The following is a 20808-nucleotide window of genomic DNA, read 5'->3' on the forward strand; positions in this document are numbered from 1 at the left end:
TGAAGTAAAGAATGCATGTATATCCTGTCTTTGTCAAACATCTCACACACTTAAGCAAGGAATACATTGTGTTCTTTTCAACAGTAAGCTTTACCGTGTGAAAATATATAAACACTTGATTATAAGGCATACTTGTTTCTACTTGATTATACTTTAATGATTTAACTAAAATAAAAATTCTCTTAACAGCTTATTATTGAACATGAGGTCAAAGTAGTCAGAAAATCAGCTCAGATTTGAAAAAATAAATAAATAAAACACAAAACAAAACCCAACAACAACCCACAATACCTCATGAACTGACGATCCTATTTTATTGGTATCTTTCCCTTCACTCCACAGCCATGCTGAGGCCTTCTACTAAAGGTAGCATAGCCTGTTATGTATAGGTCAGACATGAGTGAGAGAGATAACTAAAGCCATACTGGCTTGGATGTCACCTCAGGTCCCTGTCAGGTGTTGGGGAACCAGGACACAATGTTGAGAAGTGGACTACTGGACTAAGAAAGTATAGACATGGACAAGGGATTAGAACAGGGCTAATGATCCCACTACTGGCCAAAATAAAGGCAGTGTTTATAACTATTGGCAGCAGGCTGTCCATAAGTGAGGGCTTGGAGACTGCCAAGCAAAGACTCTCAGAGATTTGGGAGTCTTTGCACATTTGGGAGTCTTAGCTTGAGAGTCAAGGCTGGAGAGATGGAAGGCAGGAGAACAAACCAGCTGTACTCTGATTTGCAGGGGAACAGGATTCCTGATCCAACCCCACCAAGGCTGGAGATGGAGGGATACTGAAAAGGGATATGAGAGAAGGACAGAACACATAACAACAATTTTTATTGGCTAGTGGATCACTGAACATCAAACTGATAGACAGTGATAAACACAGAGACCTGAACTGATTCATGCCTATTGGTTAAAGAAGCTGACTGCACTCCAAGAGCATCTGGCAGCACAAATGAACCTATTAGCCTATAAATGAACTGCTATTAGACCATGCCAGACAGTCCTGATCTCCAAGAATACCCAGAAGAGACCACTGCCATCCAACTACCAGCCAATAACCTGATTCAGTATCACATGGAAGCTTCTGTCAGCCATCATATCAGTTAAGATGAACAAGCATACTGCATGGTTCAATACACGAGTGGAGCACAGAAAGGAAGTGGCAGGGGTAAAACAACAGAGCAGTTAGCTGAGACTGCAAGACCAGACCTACAAACGCACACACATGGATCCTGGGATGTTTAGAAATGTATGGACAACATTTTAATTTTTTTATCTTGCAGATTTTCAAGTCAGAATTTCAAATGCACTGTGGTGCCAAGCACATATTGTTTGCCAAGAACAACTCGGTAAAATCTCTATAGGCTCGTTTTATTCACGTGAATCTCTTAAGTATTATTATTATTCTTTTCTACTTCTTATTTCAGTTATTACATTATGTGACAATGTCTAAGGCAGGAAAGGCTGGAGGAAGAAAGGGGCACATTTAATCAACATCATTTCAATGATGTTGAAATTATCATTGTTTGGCAAGTTTCCGTGTTAGCACGAACAATGATCTGATCCAACAGATCTGTATTGTTGTGTAATGGTACATGTAATGCAAGACTCTTCAATTCTGCTTTTTAAAGTTTTATCTGCTTTTTAGTTCACACACTTTATTTGTCTTTGTGATGAATGACATCTACATCTACAAATACATTTATCTTTGTATCACACATTACTCCTTGCATACAGGTGAAGAAGGGCACTGATGCTCTTCTGCTTTGAAATTTCTATGACTTGGAACATTGCATTTAGAACTGTTTCCTTGTACGGTGTTTAGAAGAGAGATGGATTAGATGGATTTTAGCAGTTTTACCCAGTTTTAGCTTACAGGCATGAAACATCACACAGCCAGGAGAGCTCTGAAATCAGAGTTGTGCTCCCACTCCTTTATGCACTCCAAGGAGAAAGGCAGGAAGTCACAAACTGATCATACCACATATCACAAGGCTCGCTATGAAACCTAATGGAACAATGGGCATGCTGTTTTGTGCCCTTGGCGTTATCAGCAAGTGCAAAGGGAGTTGTCGTCTCCATCAACTGAGGCTGAAATAAGTTCATCTAGCTTTAGAAACTATTTCACTATTACAGTGCCACAACAAAGCATATGTATAAGCACTTAAACTCTTTAAATTAGTAAATTGTGTTCACCATTTTAATAAGATGCCAGTAGTAATATACCTATACTTTTTTGCCCCCCACACCCCCACTTCCCCTTCCCCCCTGCACGTACATGTGTGTGTGTGTGTGTGTGTGTGTGTGTACGCGTGCGTGTCCCCCTGCAGTAGCCACTTTTGCACGTGCATGCGAGTTCAGGGGTCATATGAGTTCACATGTGTTTAATAGCGTTTTATTTAATGAAACCATTATGTGTTTTAATTTTAATTAAACTCTTTTTAAAGGATTGTATAGGTCTCAGACCTCTGTTATTTAGACATAGATGATTTAATTTAACTAGTTTAGGGGTATTTTAACTAGTGAGGATCATTTTGCTTTTTCTTTAGTGCTCTGAAACACACAGAGGCTAATAGTTAATTAGTTTATTAATACATATACAATAAATGTGATTCTGATTCTGAAATAAAACCTTTGTTAAGTTCAGTCCTGCCTGCGTGTCTGCAACTCTACCAGTCACACAGAGTGCTGCCTGACAGGGACCTCAATTAACCTAAAAAGTTCAATGTCAGAGTGAGCAATAACGTTTGTGAAATTATGTCTCAACTTCAATTTTAAATGATATACACAAAGCTCCAACTTCCTCAAAATTTCACCAGTGCTGTTGCTTAACAGTTTATATGATAATTAGTTTATCCACAAGTCACAGACGTTGGCATGCTTTTCTTGGTTATCTCTAGTTTGAATGGTAAAATGAATAAGGGAAAAAGTGTAAGAAGAAAAACTACCAGAATATGTCATACGTTTAGTAAATCTTTGGAGAAATGTTCTGAGATGTTTCTGTCATGACATATTTTTTTCTTCACGTGTTTTCAGTTTTTGTGTAGTTGTCAAATTTTTGTTTTGATATAATTTGCTCAAGATTAATTTTTAGTCCTCATAATTTGACATTGTGTGCTTAGCGCACCTGAGTTTCCTATCTTAGCTTCTAGTCATCGTTCTAGTTGTGTAATATTTGTTATCATCTTTTTTTCAGTGCTATCTTTTGTTATTTATTTTTTTAATTTTCTTTGTATTATCGGGTATATTCTTATCTGCTCTGGTCCCCAGTTTCTGTCTTCGCTCTTTCCTTGAAATCTGCCATGTCTCCAGTTTGTTTCTTTGTTGTAATCTTTCTCTTAGTATCATTAATTTCTTGTTTTACTTCTGTGTGTGTTCTTCCTTTATTGGGCGTCCAGTTTTACTTCCTCCATAGGCATTTTGTTAGTTATCCCCATCTGTGTTCTCACCTCTTGCCTTCTGCCTCCTTATCCTCTGTGTTGTCTTTATTGTCTCAGGCCTGGCCTTTGCCGCGTTCTCCATCTTGCTGTGTATTGTTTTTTTTTTCTTATTTGTTCCTTCTAGTTTCCAAGTTTCCTCATTCCTTAGTTTGTAGGTTCTACTCGCCTAAGGTTTTGATTATGAAATTCATATACTTTAGTTCAGCAATAAAACAGTGCGTTTTTTATTTTTCAACAACTTGACATGATTTTTATTCTTCTTAGAGACTTGCAACACAGATTCTGTTCTAGGTAGGGATGGGTATCGTTTAGGTTTTATCCGATACCGGTGCCAAATCGGTACTTTTGAAACGGTGCCGGTGCTTAAAGAATGGAGAACACAAACTTTGTCCAAAAACCTCTCATCTTCAGCTGTTTTTTTGTAAAAAAGATAACAATGTTAGCCTTTTCTGCAGCTATGGGGCATATATGGTATCACTCTTGGCTGGAAGCAGTGCTTAAACAATGGAAAAAACACAAACTTTGTCCAAAACCTCTCATGTTTAACTGTTTTCCACTTTTTCTTTGGTCATTTTAGCCTTTTTGTCCAGGGTGAAGGGAGTATCTGCCATCAAACAAGAGGACAGCCGCATGTAGCTATGATGATGTTTGCTAGTTCACCTTACATGCATTAATGTAATAACGTGGTTAGCCTACTCAACGTAAATTACACTCGAACAACATTAAGCGACTCACGCAGAGAAGAACGGCTGCTGCTGCATCATCATCCTCATCATTTCTGCTACACTTGCAGGGCTAGGGGCCAGGACTCTCCTCTTCGTGTTTTTGGGGGATGTTGCTCCGGGTCCGATAACTGGCAACCCACCCGACGTGCTCGGTGTGAGGTCTCGCAGCAAGCTATCAAATATGGCGCATTTCTCGGCTTTTAAAAAAAACGCTATGCGTCGCCAGGTGTTTCATCAGATTTGAGGTGTTACCTCCTTTGACAGTATCACAGTATCAGCTTAAAGCACTTGTTGCTGCTGAGTTTGCATATTTTGCTGTGAAGTACAGCCAGACTTTTGACCGCTTTGCCTTGGGCATTTTTAATCTGTAGCTCTGCTCTAACTGAACGTACGTACCTGGCCCCGCCTACTATCCTGGGAAACGTAAAATGATTGGCTAGAAGTGTATCACAGCTCAGGAAAAAAAAGCACCGAAATAAAGCACCGAAATGTGCGCTGCTTTTCGGTCTGGTTACTACCGTTTATGTCAGAACCGGTGCCATCATGGCACCAGACACCCTAGTTCTAGGGTTCGGAAAAATACTTCAAAAAACAGTCATACTTTTCTAGTTGGTTCACTCTTCTGTTATGGTGTTCAATATGAATCACTGCTATTATACAGTAGCTAGCTTCTTCAGATTTAACTTTGTTGCAGTCAAGCAAGTTTATATCATTGAGTCTGTCTCCATGATTCTGTCCCTGAGTAATTAATTAAAAAAATGTCTGCAAATTGTGACAGTACAATCTGACCACGATATGGACCCAGCACACTCCGAGATGTACGAGCATCGGGAGGCAGCCTTCACCCAGCTGGAGGAAGAGCTCCACTGGAAGCCGTGGTGCGTCCCTGACTATGAGCACATCTTCCGTGGAATTCAGCCGGCTTTTGGACGTCCCCGGAGCTGCTGAAAACCCTCACTGTACTGTCACTGACTGGGACAGAAAATGGACAGAATAATAAGGGCTGTCTGTGAAGTGATTTTTGATTGCAGAGTTGTTTCTCCCATTTTTGATTTGAAATAAATGCAGTACTGTTATCACTTACTATGTTTGACCATCTCCAACAGCAGAATGATTTTTTTTCTGCATGAGCATAAGTGTTTAAAAACATCCAAATCAATTACAAAATGGTAAAAATTACAAATAGTTCTATGGTCACAAAAGCACCTGAAAATAAATCCATGTTCAAAACCACAAGACTTTTGTGTGCATGAAACAGTGCCATGGTCTATGGAAGGATATTAGTGAAATTCAACTTAAAACCTGTCTATTTGTCCTAGAAGAAAACTGGAATGGGTTAGCAGGGGAGTCATGCGTTCAACTGATTTTTGAAACAAAGGGCAGAACTCATCCACTTTGACTGCAACAGTATATTTTCAGAATCAGAATGAGAATACTTTATTTATCCCTAGGAGAAAATATTTTTCGTTACAGTGCTCCATCATAAACAACCATTAACAAAGACAGAAAATACACTAAGTAAGAATAGCACAATATATACAGGCATATATATACATAAAAGTCACTTATTAATAAATAGCTGAAAAAGAACATGTGCAAGAAGGGTGTAGCTGTTGCAGTAAACAGTGGATGCGATGTACAGGGAGATGGCCACAGGCAGGAAAGATTTCCTGTGTCGTTCAGTGGTGCTTTTCCGTAATCTCAGTCTCTCACTAAACGTGCTCCTGTGACTGACCAGCATCTCATGGAGTGGGTGGGAGGTATTATCCAACATTGGCTTTATCTTAGACAACATCCGCCTCTCCGACACCACCTTAAGGGAGTCCAGCTCCATCCCCACAACATTACTGGCCTTATGAATCAGTTTATCGAGTCTGTTGGCATCTGCGACCCTCAGCCTGCTCCCCCAGCATGCAACAGCATAGAGGATCGCACTGGCCACAACAGACTCGTAGAAAATCCTCAGCATTTTCTGGCAGATGTTGAAGGACCTCAGCCGCCTCAAAAAATAGAGACGACTGTGGCCCTTCCTGTAAAGTGCTGTGGTGTTTTTAGCCCAGTCCAGTTTATTGTCAATGTGTACTCCAAGGTATTTATAGTCCTCCACAATGTCAACACTGACCCCCTGGATTGAAGCAGGGGTCAAGTGTTTCCTGGTCTTCCTGAAGTCCACGATCAATGACAACAGGTTTGACAATGACAATTTGACAATGGCACGATGATGTGGGAACAACTGCCTAAGTCACCAACAAGTTGAAGATGGATGAATAGCAGTGATGGGAATAACGGGGTTAAAAGTAATGCTGTTACTCCTCAGTAACTAGTAATGTAACTTTTTACTTTTTCTATCACTACAATGCTGTTACCATTACTAAAAAGAAAATGCGGTGCGGGCGCATAATTATTTTTCAAAACACAGTTGAAGCTGTCTTCAGCCTACCAGGAGCTTAGGGGGTGAAATATTTACACAAGTGCCGCAGGTTGGCTGAGGAAGGATAAAGTAGTCATGGAAAAGCAATCACATGACCAATTTAAGATGACATAGCAATACGAAGCTATGCTAAATAGAGATGGGTATTGATAAGATTTTCACGATTCTGATTCCATTATCGATTCTGTTTAACGATTCGATTCTGTATCGATTCTTATTTTTAAAAAAGGAGAACACTGAGGTCGATTAGCTTAGAACTTTGAACTTTGAACAAGATAGAAATTTAGGAGTAACATGGCCTTACAAACCCAACAGTGAGATCTTAAGAGATCCACAGCCTAAAAATTGTAAATGTAAAATAATAAAATAAATATTCTTCTGTAGCAATATAAGTATATAAGTATTACATAAATTATTCTGTAGCATTTACACAAGAATATCCAGTAATGTCCCTGCCTACAATTAAACACATTCACTTACTGAAAATCGGGGGCATCTGCTGTGGCAAATGGCAAATTGTTTTACTTTGCTGTTTTCAAAACGTGTGCATAGGTTTTTAAAATGTACAATTTATATTTGCATTTCAAGTTACTAAGATGATTTGTTAAACATACTTGCAGTTGCTATGGTAAAAAATACAACTTTCTTTTCCAGCATGAGGTTGTGCTGAAAGGAATGATGCCAAACAAGGCAGATAAATAGCTTTTAAAGGTGAAATGCAGAGATAAAATCAAAAGTAGTCATTATTTTTTTTTTTTTTTTGTAATGCAATAGTTACTTTTCCTAAGGAGTTTTGAAAGAAAAGCATCTGGACTTCTTTAAGTTGCTTGAAGACGTTTCACCTCTCATCCAAGAAGCTTTTTCCGTACTAGGGTCAAATGGTGACTGAGAACCTTCAATGACAGTTACTTTTCCTAATAATTATTTACTTTGATCATATTATAACTCAGTTACCAACTCATATTACTTTTTTGAAGAAGTAAGTAGTAACTATAACTAACTCATTTTTCAAAGCAACTTTTCAAACACTAACCAATAGTGAGGAATAGTTGCTGAATAGGCCACATCCTGCCACATTATTGCCACATCTTGTTTAAAAAATTAAAATCAACAGCTATCAGAAAGTTCCATGTAAATGTAGAATGACGAAGCACTCTTTGTAATTTTCATTTTCCTAAGGTAAAGTGGTGCAACCCACATCAGACAAAGAAGTAAAATCATAAAGGAGAAAGGACAAATAAGCCAAAATGTGACACGGTTGACAAAAAGATACACTTTCCTATAACAATGCTAAGCCTATAACTCATCACATTTCCTTGGCACTAGCAGGTTTTCAAAGGTACACCCATAGTCATCCCAGCACATTTAAGCTGGAAGTTCAAAAAACAGAGAAAGTCACTGAAAAAAAACATGCTTGGGTTTTCTTTGGTCTGAGCTATGGGCACAGATCCTGGATGTTTTTCCTGAGATCTATCACTACTGCCTACCACCAATGCTGTGTGGTTATCCATCATCAGTTCCCATCTATATCTGGAACAACCCCAGTCAATCTAGACCCTAGACAAGTGTCATTTCCTGATTTTGCAACTATGTAAATAAAAGAGAATCCTGTATATAAACACTGATTCAACTCTATTCGCACATCTACTCTGGAAGACTGAAGCTACTGGCTGATACTGAAAAGAGTGAAGACGCTCTACAAAAGGTCTGCTGCAAACTCTCTAATGATCATCTATCACTTATTTTATGAACTGTCAGTCATTTTGGGTCTTTGTTTTTACACAGAGGTACCATGAAGCTGTTGACTGTGTCTGCACTGCTTTGTGTGATGATGGCTTTGTGCAGTGTTGCTGGTGAGTATTGCAGCACAATAGTCATTATATAAAGAAACCATTGCATTATAAAGAGAAAACATGACAAAAATATAATTAAATATGTAGTTAAATATGAAATACAACTGCATATAATGGAAAAAAGAGAGGAGGCAGGGATTGTTACATAGAGAACTTGGATTGAGAACGAGCATCCAAAAAGAGAAAAAAAAGATACAAGCAACTCTATTATTTTTCTGACACAAGAAGTGTGTTTAATATTTTTTGCTTGTACTCAGAAGAACACCATAGTATTTAAAGAGCAACGGCACATTTTGTGAAAAAAAAAAAATAGTTGTTCTAAATTAGGAACCATAATCTCGGTTTTATTGTTTTTCTGAATTATTACAACGAATTATTTTCCTCCAGCACAGAGGTGCAGGGGTTGTCCGCATGGTTGGTCTCGGATCCATCGTCGCTGCTTTCTCTATGTTCCAAGAGCCATGAATTGGGCTGCAGCTGAGGTAAACTTCTCTTACTTTGTCTCCAACACTGCTATTAAAATACATGTTAGTCCAGTTGTGAAAACTCTGCTCTGTCTGTCACTCTTCATTAAAGAGAAACTGCCTGTCCATGGGAGCAAACCTTGCATCTGTGCACACCAGCGCAGAGCACCAGCTGATTCAGAGGCTGACTGCCCATAATGGCTACGGAGTAACTTGGGTTGGAGGAACTGATGCATCTGGGGTATTTTTTTTTTTATCATTACAATATGTGTGTTATGATATGTCTTTTCTCCTGTCTTTTGAAGTTGTCTCTATATCTGTTTAGCATCTTACAATATAAACTACTTTGAGTAAATTTGGCACCATTTAAATAAAATTTAACTGAAATTGTTTTTTTCTATTTACTATTTCTTATATGCATCTTTTCCAGTAGTTTGTATTCAGCTTGACTTCACTAAACTCAGTTTTGAGGGTTTTTCATTAGATGGTAATAGGTGGTGCTACCTGATGCAAGGTTTCAAGCTGGTTCGATCTGAAAATACAGCGCCTACACACTGCATGCCACCAGGTGTCCAGTCAATGGTGTCATTTGATGAGTCATGAGAGTGACTCATCACCATCATTTTTGAAAGATTGTTGTCTATATGAATGGGCTACAGTGATTAATACAAAAAGTTACAAGCAGCTTAAATAATATTGCCTATTAGAGATTTGCTAATTGGTTAGATTGAAAGTTATGACAGTGGGTTGATCTGTAAAAACTGTGGCTAGCCTCAATATTCTGACCTGGACTAATGCTATGATCAATTTCTGTCCTCTAGGAGGGTATTTGGTTGTGGAGTGATGGGAGCCGTTTCAACTATCAAAACTGGTGCGGAGGAGAGCCCAATAATTATTTGAAACAGGATTGTCTGCAGATAAACTATAGCGGTAATTCAAATCACATTGATTTACATGAGTTCTTGTGATTAAAAAAATGTGTACAATATTTTACTGATTTCTGAATTTGAAAATTGCAGGTTCCAAATGTTGGGATGATCAGCACTGTCATGTTAATCTGCCATCTATCTGTGCCAGGAAAATATCAAGACGCTGGGTCGGCACTGAAGCATGAAAATGCCATTACCACACAAACACCCTGATATATAATGGTGTTTATATTCTGCTTGCTATTTTGCTTTCTTTCACTTTCCACCATTACATTTTTCCTCTCCCTCTAGCACCGAACCAGAAGAACAAAGTGACAAGTCAACTGTGTTTTAGGCCTCGTGTCTTTAACAGTAGCACACTGATTGTGTTACCAAAGGATTGATTTGAGCACTTTTTTTCTGCAGAGTAAACTTTTTTTGTGTTTTACGCAGCATTAAAGCTTTCAGTCAAGCATATTTCTTGTGTCATGTATCTTGTGTTTAGCCATATATAAGTGTAGATTAATATCTACCTGCATCTTAAAAAACAAACAAACCAAAAATGATAAAACAGAAGAGTGGACAGAGATTTTAAAAATTCAACCTAATATCCTTCATATTGAGGTTATACTTGCCATGCACCAGTTAACTACAGTTAACAATAACTCTAGTGCCTTTTAAATAGAGTGTATATAGAGTGTAAAGCATTGAGGGTAGTTCTCATCTTTGCAGTACATCCAAAAGCACACTATTTACCAGCTGCTATAGAAAGGACAGAACAGATGTTTAAAACTATTGATATTAATTAAATCAAGTGCAGACAATGTTATTGCTCTAAAGAAAGGTGTGTTAAACTACGCTGCATGCTGAGGTGGCAACCCCTAACCCTACTCAAGTATATTTAAATAAATGTAATTTAAAATAAATTAAACTTAAAATAGGGACATATTCAAAAGTTTCAGGATACTGGTCCTCAATGACTGGAGTTTGACACCAGGCCTTTGCAGAGATGTTTGAAGGGGCAAGTGTTCAAAGTTAAAAATTGACACACAGAACCAGGGTGAATAAGAGGAACCCAGAAAGGAGCGAAACACAGAGAGCACAGAACGGCAAATGCGTTGGCATGACGTCGGGGCAGCTTGAGTATTTTTACATGAGTGTACTATATGCGAAAAGTGAGCGCGAGAGCCCTCGGTGCGCCTGCTCGCTGCTGAAGTCAAAGTAAACTTTATTGTCATCTCCACTACATACAGTCCAGTATATAGAGAGACGAAGAGGCTCCAGTTACAGCAGTGCAAGTAAACAAACAATAAATATAAGAAGAGTAAGAAAATAAATATACACTTTAGGACTCGGGGTAAAGGACAATTTAAAATTTATAATTTACAGTTTGATGATTTAAAGCACAGGTGTCGAACTCCAGGCCTCGAGGGCCGGTGTCCTGCATGTTTTAGATGTGTCCTTGATCCAACACAGCTGATTTAAATGGCGTGGGAGTGTTCACCCAGGGCGCCAAACAGGCTAGGACCACCACTGGCAATAAAGCAAGAGATTAATCAGTAAGAAACCTGACAGCTCAGCATCAAAAACCACCAGATTTCTGTCAGACTGAATAATATTTCATGATTAATGAACAGATTAGTGTGTTGGGGTTGTTGGATATAAAGAGGGCATACCGTAGTTTGTCAGATCCATGTCACTGGTGAATGATACAAGTCACTGTTCCTAATATTGAAGGAGACCTGGCCTAGAGAAGAGGTCTGCAGGTATTTGGTTCACTAGACAAAGAAATGAATAAAGGTTGCTCTGTTGACTGAACTCTGCTTTGTGTCTCTCATGAGTGTCCTTTGCAACCCTAAGAAAAAAATATCCACAAATGTTTGCTTGGTCTTTGTTTAATTCATTGCTTACCTGTCTTGTGAAGGTGTCCTCTGATCAGTGTGACAGCATGCAGCAACACTGACAGTTAATAGTATGTTTAGCTTTACGCACTAATTGGTTTGCACCATTGTTTTAGGAATCCTGAGTCTTAGTTTGAATTTGGTAAAGAAATGTCCAAAGTACTCATTCACACTGTCATATGAACAGACACATTATGTGGTTTAAAAACACGAGGACTTACACATGAGCTTTAAATGAGCAGTCCTTACCTTTAAATCTAACCTCTCCTCTTCCTCTCCTGTCCTCTTTCTTATTTACTCAGCTTTGATCAATGGTCATGAGAATTTGCATATTAATAATCAAGGAACTGACCCCCCCAGCCCATTGTTCCTTCAGTGGTGCTAGTTTCAGTCATTATGCAAACGTGCTGCAATGCAAATGTTTATCAGGTTGTGGAAACCTGCAGTCAGCTGAGACTGAAGAAGTCACTTGGATGAGTGACGAAACGTTTCTCCCAATGAAAATGCTGCATCCAGATGAACAGAATCAACTTTTGGGGATTTACTAACTAACTAACTGGATGACTGAGCACGAATCAAGACAAAACAACATTAACCTAATGATATTAACTATACACCACCTTTATAAAGCATCTGTCAAAAAGTAAAAGTGAAGATGTGGGTAAACATTCTGTCAGAGTAATTATTTTATATCTTTAATTCAGTGGGTTTGTGTAAGTCTTGTATCTATGTGGCATCAGCTGTTACCTGTGTTTTCCTTAGCTGTAGGGTTCTCAGATCTCTTAGTCACTAGTATAAATCAATGCTTCTTAAATAAGCATTTTTAAAAAATGTATTTACTTTTATTGTGCTTCAATCCTAACATACATGGTGAGTGCATTTCTTATGTCAACTTTTACCTAGATCTTTTTATTGTGTTTAAAAAACTTTGGCCTACAGAACAGGCTGAACCTGTTAACACTACCAGGTGCTGAGTAGATGTCAGCTGGGCTAGAGTTTCAGCTTTCATTTAGCCACATGATAAATAAGCACAGTTTCGTGAACTTGAAGGCCTTACCTTTCAATCAAGTCTCTTACATGCATTTTAATTTGCTGTTCTTCTGGATTGTTTCCATCACAATTATAATGTGTCTGTGTGCTTCCATTGGTGGATATGTGCTATGATAATTTTATGAGGTGTTTTGATCTAAATTTTGTTTGTTTAAATTGTTGATTTCTGTACATTTCTGTGTACAAATCTAAACTAAAGGTGCGCTCATAGAAACATTTTTTTCACAGCAAGGTCTAACATAGTGTAGCTTTTAATGTGCAGCAGGTGAATATAAAACACTGCCATCTAGTGTACTTTCATTCTGATGTACACTAAAAGGAAACCAGCATATAAAAAAAACCAAACCAAAACGACTTCCTTTACACAGAGCTGTTAGCAGTGTATAAAGGAGAAGTTACAGAGTCATACTCACCTTAAGGACCACATTCAGCTTTTGACCATTGAGGTAAATATTGACTGTGTGGTTATTTTGTATTTTAGACTGCAAACATATTTTGTCTATTTATGCATCTGTTAAGTTATAATTATGCTAAAATGAAACAAATTATTGTTCACATATCGCTTTCTTTATTTTGAAACCTAAACTATTCAAAATTAACTGAAAGAGAGTAATGAGGTATAGATTATTCATTTTAATGTAATTGTTCTCTCCACGTAAATATGAAGGCCATTTTTAAATGTCACATTTTTCCTTTCAGGAAAATTTCCCTTCGTTTGACCTTGTGCATTTGTGGTTTTGTTGTCCTTACTCTAAGTGGAAACAAAACGAAAACCAGTTAGTAAAAAAGTTCTAATGTGACACAGGTTTCTTAAGCAAAATTAATAAAGATTGAATGTATTTTCTTAATATTTATTGTATTTTCGAGTTGCTACAAATTCCGAGACTGCCTGGATAAATGAAGGCTTTTTGCAGAAAAAACAAAATACTAATGTACAATTACCAATATGAATATTATGTTTTTGAAAAAGAAGGAAGCTAAATAGAAAAGTATTTCAACATTTTTAACTTTCAGCTGAGAGGAAGTCAGCAAATATTTGAGTTCAGGTGAACCAGAAAATGAGACCAAACCAGTAAGTAAACAAACATTGTTCTTATCTGCTTCCAAGGAAACAGTGAGATGTTTGGTTCAGAAGTAACGTCTAATCTGAATAACAAAGATGTTCAGTCAGACATAAATCAGAAACACAAAGCTGAGAAAGGGTAATTTAATAGATTGAGAAGGAGATGAAGATATAGAAAAATTTCAAACAAATTTCTACTGAATGTTTCTCTGAACACAGGAATGAACTTGCGGTAAAGACTTTTGGGACTTTATTTACACAGTTACTTGCAGAAGGGAAAATAAGGTTAATAGGGTGAATGGTTGATCCAATTGTTTGTCTGGACAGAGGCAGAGACCAGCGTCTTTCTGGTGTGACTTCTGATTTTGAGAGGGACATCAGAAACAGAAAATATTAAATAGCTTGGTGCTTAACGGAGCCAGACACCACAGCTCTCCTAGTTAGGGCAAGGGAGCACAAAGCTTAGGGGCAAAAATTTGGAGACAGAGGGGAAATGTCCAGGAAAAACTGTGAAGAAGCACCTGAATTCACAACTATGGCAATAGAACAAAATATCAGAGCTCTAGCAGATGGAGACTGATTGAGCTAATCTAACAGATTCCCCACCCCACAGCTCAGTAAGACCTCACTCACAAAGACTTAGACAAAGCCTGGGCGGATTAGAGGATCATCAGGGGGTCCTTTTGTCCCTCTGTGGGGGTCACTCCCACTAGGTTTATATCTGGGACTCTCCACCATTTGACCTTAGAACTGAAGAAGCTTCTCGGATGAGAGATGAAACGTCTTCAAGCAACTTAAAGAAGTCCAGACGCTTTTCTTTGCAAGCTCCTTTGACTACGATGACCTGGATGACTGAGAACCTTCACAGACATCTTTAATTTAACTGCATTCACCTAGGTCTTCATTACTGATTTTTCATTAAAGGACAAATTTATTGAAATGGCCTAAACTTTACATTGGAAGTTAATCAAACTATCTATAATATGATCTTAATCCCTTTCTGTTAAATTGCATTGCAATTGCAGTTTCATTTGTTAATACCCAGCATATAGATACATATCTGACTTTAATAGAAGTTACTTTTAGTGATTAATTCATCCTCAGTAAGTCATTGTTGATTCTGCCTCTCAGCCATTTATGCACATAGTAAGTCCCACCTTATTTACATGTGTTCAGTTCAGTTTATTACTAACCTATACTAATACTAAAAGTGGCTGCGTGTAGCAGGAGATGCAGCTAAGTTTGGCAAATTGCATTTGACACATTTTGTGTGTGTGTTTTGTCCAGAATTACACTGCACTTTTCATCTTTAAATCTTACAATCAAGATAAATGTTATAAATCTTGTAATCATATGCATCATCAACAAATTATGGTCTGGGTGTGAAAAGTGAAGACAATGGAGCAAAGTTTGTTCAACCTCTATAACCAGCAGGGGGAGACTGCTCTGCAAATAAATGTACTCTGCTTTAACTTATGTAGGCGTTCATTACAGATCAGCGTCCTTTCTTATATTCCTTTCTCTCTCTTCCAAGTTTGAAGATAAAGTGACTGAAGTCCAGCAGCAGGTAAAAGATGAACAGAGGAGGGAGGAAGCTGAGTGAGAAGTGGAGCTCTTCAAAGGGGGGTTGGAAATGGTAGTCCTGAGTCTGTATGAGTCGAGTACATAATTACAGTGTCATAGGCTGTGGATATGGTTCATGTAGTCTGGGTCTAAAGCACTCAGATTGTTTCCTCTTCGTTCCTAAACCTCTGTTTGTCTTCTTTTCTCTGTATTTCTCATATTATCACAGCACTAAAGTAGAAGAACTGATAATAGTTTTTTTTTAGATTCACACTAAAATCTGAAAAATAAAGCAAATGATTTACAGATCATTATATTGGTAAAATGAAAGTGTAATCTGGTTTTTGTGTGTATATCATCTTTTATTCAGCCAAAGACAGCAGCAGTGAAATCTTTGACAGCATCTCACATTTTTGGAGGAAACTGTGATTAAAAGAGATCTTCCTATCTTTATCTGGGTTGCAGGGAGGCTGGAGCATAACCCAGAATTGATAAAAGGCGGGTTAACCTTGGACAGGTCGCCAGCCCATCGCAGGGCTAACACAAAGAGACAGACATCCGTTTAGCCCTCATTCACACGTATCGGTAATTTGGAAGTGTAATTAATCTAGGTCTATTAATTGCATGATTTTTAACTGTGGGAGGAAACCAAAGTAGCCAGAGAGAACCCACTTGAAACTACACTGATTGTGAATTTGAACCCAAGACCTTCTTGCTGTGAGGCAACCGCACTAACCACCACACCATTGAGCTCTCAAGTTAGGCTTAAAAAAAGTAGGAAGCTAAGATTACAGTGATTTTACTGATGTTTGCGATCTCATGTGATCTTGTGAATTTCGTGAGTCCAGGCAACTAAGCACTCTCACTAGATTGTAACATGTCATCTCAACAAGAACAAATTAAGTTGTTGAATTTCATGCAGATCCTACATGATTTAATTAGGTTCACCATAGAAACATGAAATTATTTTGTTTAAAAGCTTGTACTTCAGTAACTCCTCATTAATCAGGAAGTATGGATTAAAGTACTGTAGTGTACTGTAAAACTGAAAAAAAAGTAAGAGAAGAACTTCAGATCCTGAGTGTGTGAGGACAGAAGAATCAGCTTTATTTCAATTTTGAGGGATAAAATTTATATTTGAGTTTGATGGTTCTGTTCTCTTTGTGATTACAGGAGCTGCCCTCAGATTCAGACCTCAGCACCACCCAGTGACAGCAGACAGATCATCCAACATGTTCACATGTTAACTGCAAAATGAACTGATGAAAACAGTACAAAGGGTAACGTACCACATGTGCTGTAGTGAAAGCTGCAGCTGTTTTATTGATAAAGTTAAAGACAAAAAAACAAAAGGATTACTCACCCATGTAACTGTGTCACTATATATCAGCATTAACAGGACCTCAGTTTGGCTGATCTCAGACCTGCACAGCTTCCGTTTTAAACACTTGATGTACTCAGCTGCATGAAGAGCACATGAGATTTTCTCTGACACAATTAAATAAAACCCGATGAAAGTCAAAGGTCGTCACTTGTATGATGAACTACAAACTTGTCATCTGGAATTCTTTCACAGTTTTTTGCAGATAGTGTGTTATTTAGTTATTCATACCAGAGTGTATTTTTAAATATATAACTTTCTACAGGACTGAATATAATATCTTTATGTAAAAGTCCGGAGCCTCTGGGGAGTATCCAAGTATTTATAACATTACACAAGCCAAAGGTCTCCATCACAGTGTTCATGAAATGCTGGGTTTATCCATCTCCTGGGGCGGGCGTACGGAGGAGTGCTGAAGATGTCCCTGTGAGGGAGCTGCTGGTGAAGATCATGAGTCCTGCTTGATCAATGCCATGCGCTTCAGTCTTCCTGGTGTTTCGTAAATGAAGCCTCTCTCAGTGGGTCAACAGAACTTCTGGCACAGGACAGCTGTGATGAAAGAAAGGGAAGAAGTTTCTCCAAACCTCTGGACCCAGAGACCCAGCTTAGTCCTCATGGTCTCCCTCACTAGTTTCTCTCCAGGGTGAATGTAGCTGTTGATATAATACGGACTCTATTATTAAATGAAAAAAAACAAATTACACTACACTACTGAAACGTTCTGCTGCTGTTTTAAAGGTTTCCATGTTACCAGGCTGTAGAGGGGTCTGAAGATTTAAACAGTTTTAGATCCATTACACTCACAGTCTTAAGGACAGCATTATATTTTTGATATTAACAGTAACTAAATCTAAACTCTTTAAACGTCAAAGTTGATCATTAGATTGTTTTATGACACAACAGTGGTGAGTGTTCCCACCTTCTGCTCTTTGTAACTTAATGCGATCTTTCCGTTTTCGAGTTTTGGACATGATTTTGGAGTATATCCGGTAGCGATTGACCACAAAGTAAAGCTACCGGAAATGTACAACCCTACATCCGGTCTCAAACCAGGAAGTTAGCATTTTCTCGTGCACAGGGTCTATTCCCAGTTTATGTTCACAAACAGAAAAGTTCATAAATATAATGATTTCATGGTTTTTAGTGATTTAATGTATTTGCATTATATGGTTGATCCCTGAATCAATTTGCCAAATGTGTAAGTCACTTCTAACTATGCATTTATATTAATCGACAATGACGGCAATACTGTTGTGACCATGACAGCAGGAGAAGTTAAAGGTTTAAAAAAGAGTGCAAATGAAAGCATTTAAATGCTGACAAATATAATGTACTTTTTTGTATTCCATTTTTCTTTGTTAAAAAGAAGAAAAATATAGTTTTATAAATGCAGCTGAAATACAGGTTAACAACTCCAATGCATTTTTAGATCAGATGAGGGTGGCTGTACAAAACGGTATAGAAGTAGATATAAATATATAAATAGTGTACAAATTCTCTACATAAAACATGTTGTGAGCATGCAGTGTGTGTCATTACATTTTGTGTGAAGGCAGAATCAGAAGTGATCTTATCTTAAAGTTAACAGGGGACAGTCAATTTTCTGCACTTATGCACTCAAGGAAAAAAAACACAGTTAGTACACAAACTAAAATGCAAAGCATAGAGTTCATTCATGACCACCATTATCAAAAAAAATATATATTATTATTTTTATTTATTTATTTCTTAAATGGGTTTACTTAAAAAGAGGCCAGTGAGGATTTCCAGTTCTAGTGTATTTCTTTATTTTGTTTTTTCTTTTTAATATGTATATTTCTTTGCAGGTGCAGTGTGGAACACAAAGTGAGTTAAAGTGCTTAAACATATCACCGTTATCTCTTCATCAGCTGTCAGCTTTATATGTCAGCACAGTGCACGACGTGTGTGTGCAAACGCATCTGTATGCAGCCTTAGATGATAACAACAAGGACCTCTTCCTCAGTCGTCGACCTAACAAAAAAAAAGAAAAAAGTAAAGATGCAAATGACCAGACAGGAAATGAGCGTGCTTAGCACCAACATGTCGGGGGCATTTCACTCATATGAGTCATTTCTGGATTGTGGGACTCAATGTTTAAATTTGAATTGGTGCCATTATTATTATTATTATTATTATTATTATTATTATTATTATTATTATTATTATTATTATTTAGATTAATAACAAGGTCTCTGTATATGTGTGTTAACCTTTTCTCCTGCACTTTTGTGTGTAGATGACTTCAGTGTACGGCATGACCACAGGGTCAATTTTACCTACAGCAAAAAAAAAACAAACAAGCAAAGTGTTGCAGAGCATTTAAATGATAAAAGTTGGACACATGTTTATTTGTTTCATTTACAATATTTTAGCGGAGTGAAACTGTAACAGTCTTCTGATTGTTACTCTTCATATCTCACAAGATAGTAATTTCTTCTGCATGCATACCTTTGCTGCTGAGGCTGAGCAGAACAGCTGAGAACAATAAGAGGAAGATGCAAGCCACAGGAAACCGAAAGTGTGTCAGGCCAGGATGACGCAGTTCAGGATGTCCTGCTTCAAAGCACAAAAACCACAGGTTAGCATGATGATGGAAACAACTATGTCCACTGTGTACATGGCTCTTTATTATTCTTTATTTTCATCATCAGTGATTTAGGGCAGAACAGAACTGAGGATCCTTCGATTTGCCAACCAATTTATCGGGAACAGAAAAGAAAGTCCCCTGACATCATTGCACCATTTCACCTCCTTAAATCTGTCAGCTGCACATGCATGACACATCCAGTTTACAGGATTTCACTGTTGTCACTGGAGAAGGCTGTGAAGTCTAAGCTTAACCACAACGCTCCTTCAATGTGTGAGACGTCACACTTTCTGAAGATGTCGAGGAATTCTGCTGTTTTGACAAATTAACATGCATAACCATTACTGCACAATGCCAGAACATATGTAATGTCAACAGGTGATGAAACTGGATAACTTGCATGAGCATAATCATCTTACTCCTACTTCCTCTCTGTATCTAAGATGGTGAACATTGGCAGCAGGGAGTGGACCGCTTCACAATCAAACTTTTACTTTTATTACACCATCAAGTACCAGCAAAGTCTGTACTGGTACTTGTCAGGATACATTTTTTGACTTAAAATAGCACATATAAGTAAAAGATTAGATGAATTTATCTTTGTAAGCCAACTGTTATGTTGTTAAATGCGATTCACATAGTCATCAACAAAACTTTCAAAATACGACCATCCTGATATCATCACACTGCCAGGAGCAGTTTGATCAATTTAAAGCAGCTTAGATTCAGTAGGTATTAGCCAGTATACATTTGCTCCTAATAAAATTCACTCTACAGTTAAACGAAGTAATAATAATAATAATAATAATAATAATAATAATATTCTTACCTCTGACAGTCATCCAGCTGTCAGGTGATTCTCCTGCTCCAGAGATGTTGCACTTGTAGAGTCCCTCATCACATTTAGAGACTCTGTAGATAGTCATGTTTCCTGTTGAGCTGCGCCCAATAAGAAGCTCATTTTTGTAAAATTCACTTATGACATTATCATAGAGAGTGGCCATGTATTTACAGTTCAGAATTACAGTATCTCCCTCCATCACAGGATGAACGGGACTCTCCAGGATCACAGAACCAGCTGAAAGACAAACATGCAAAAGGTCAACGTGATACTGGAGTCTACTCAGTTCTGGCTGTTTTAATTGAAACAAACAAACAAACAAAGAGCAAGACTTCTTCTTGTGAGGGTATAACTTTACAAAATCAGGAAATCATGCTGGTAAAAAAAAATCTAACTGGATGTTTTTTAAGTAATGAGAAAGTACATTAAGAACACTTCAACATGCATGTGAACTCTGTCAGGTTAATATTAATTAATAGAACTGCGTATGTCAGCAGTGTGACCGGGAAAGCAGGAGGACGGGACAAATGTAAACATTGTGTTGTTTAAGACTACTGAGCTGGGCAGAGGGGGG

At 37.8% G+C, this 20808-nt stretch overlaps 2 protein-coding genes across 2 annotated transcripts in view; one reads left to right on the forward strand and one right to left on the reverse strand.

The window, feature by feature from the left end:
- The first annotated feature begins 8251 nt into the window (after positions 1-8251).
- On the forward strand, positions 8252-10295 carry LOC102211109 (ladderlectin-like). The gene is made up of 6 exons (XM_005754505.1): positions 8252-8307; positions 8388-8455; positions 8843-8937; positions 9032-9160; positions 9741-9849; positions 9939-10295. Exons 2-6 carry the CDS (start codon positions 8395-8397, stop codon positions 10031-10033), a joined length of 489 nt encoding a protein of 162 aa, XP_005754562.1. The 5' UTR covers positions 8252-8307; positions 8388-8394; the 3' UTR covers positions 10034-10295.
- An 8442-nt stretch (positions 10296-18737) lies between these two features.
- Positions 18738-20808, reverse strand: part of LOC102214321 (sialoadhesin-like) — a 4328-nt gene continuing 2257 nt past the window's right edge. The window contains exons 3-6 of the mRNA XM_005754512.1: positions 20223-20471; positions 19255-19281; positions 19031-19082; positions 18738-18777 (exon numbers count right to left, since the gene is read on the reverse strand). Coding sequence (XP_005754569.1) covers positions 18738-18777; positions 19031-19082; positions 19255-19281; positions 20223-20471 — 368 coding nt within the window. The remainder of the gene's footprint in view (positions 18778-19030; positions 19083-19254; positions 19282-20222; positions 20472-20808) is intronic.

This window comes from Pundamilia nyererei, unplaced genomic scaffold (assembly GCF_000239375.1).
Source record: "Pundamilia nyererei isolate P.nyererei 1_Seehausen unplaced genomic scaffold, PunNye1.0 scaffold00577, whole genome shotgun sequence".
NCBI classification, from domain to species: Eukaryota; Metazoa; Chordata; class Actinopteri; order Cichliformes; family Cichlidae; genus Pundamilia; species Pundamilia nyererei.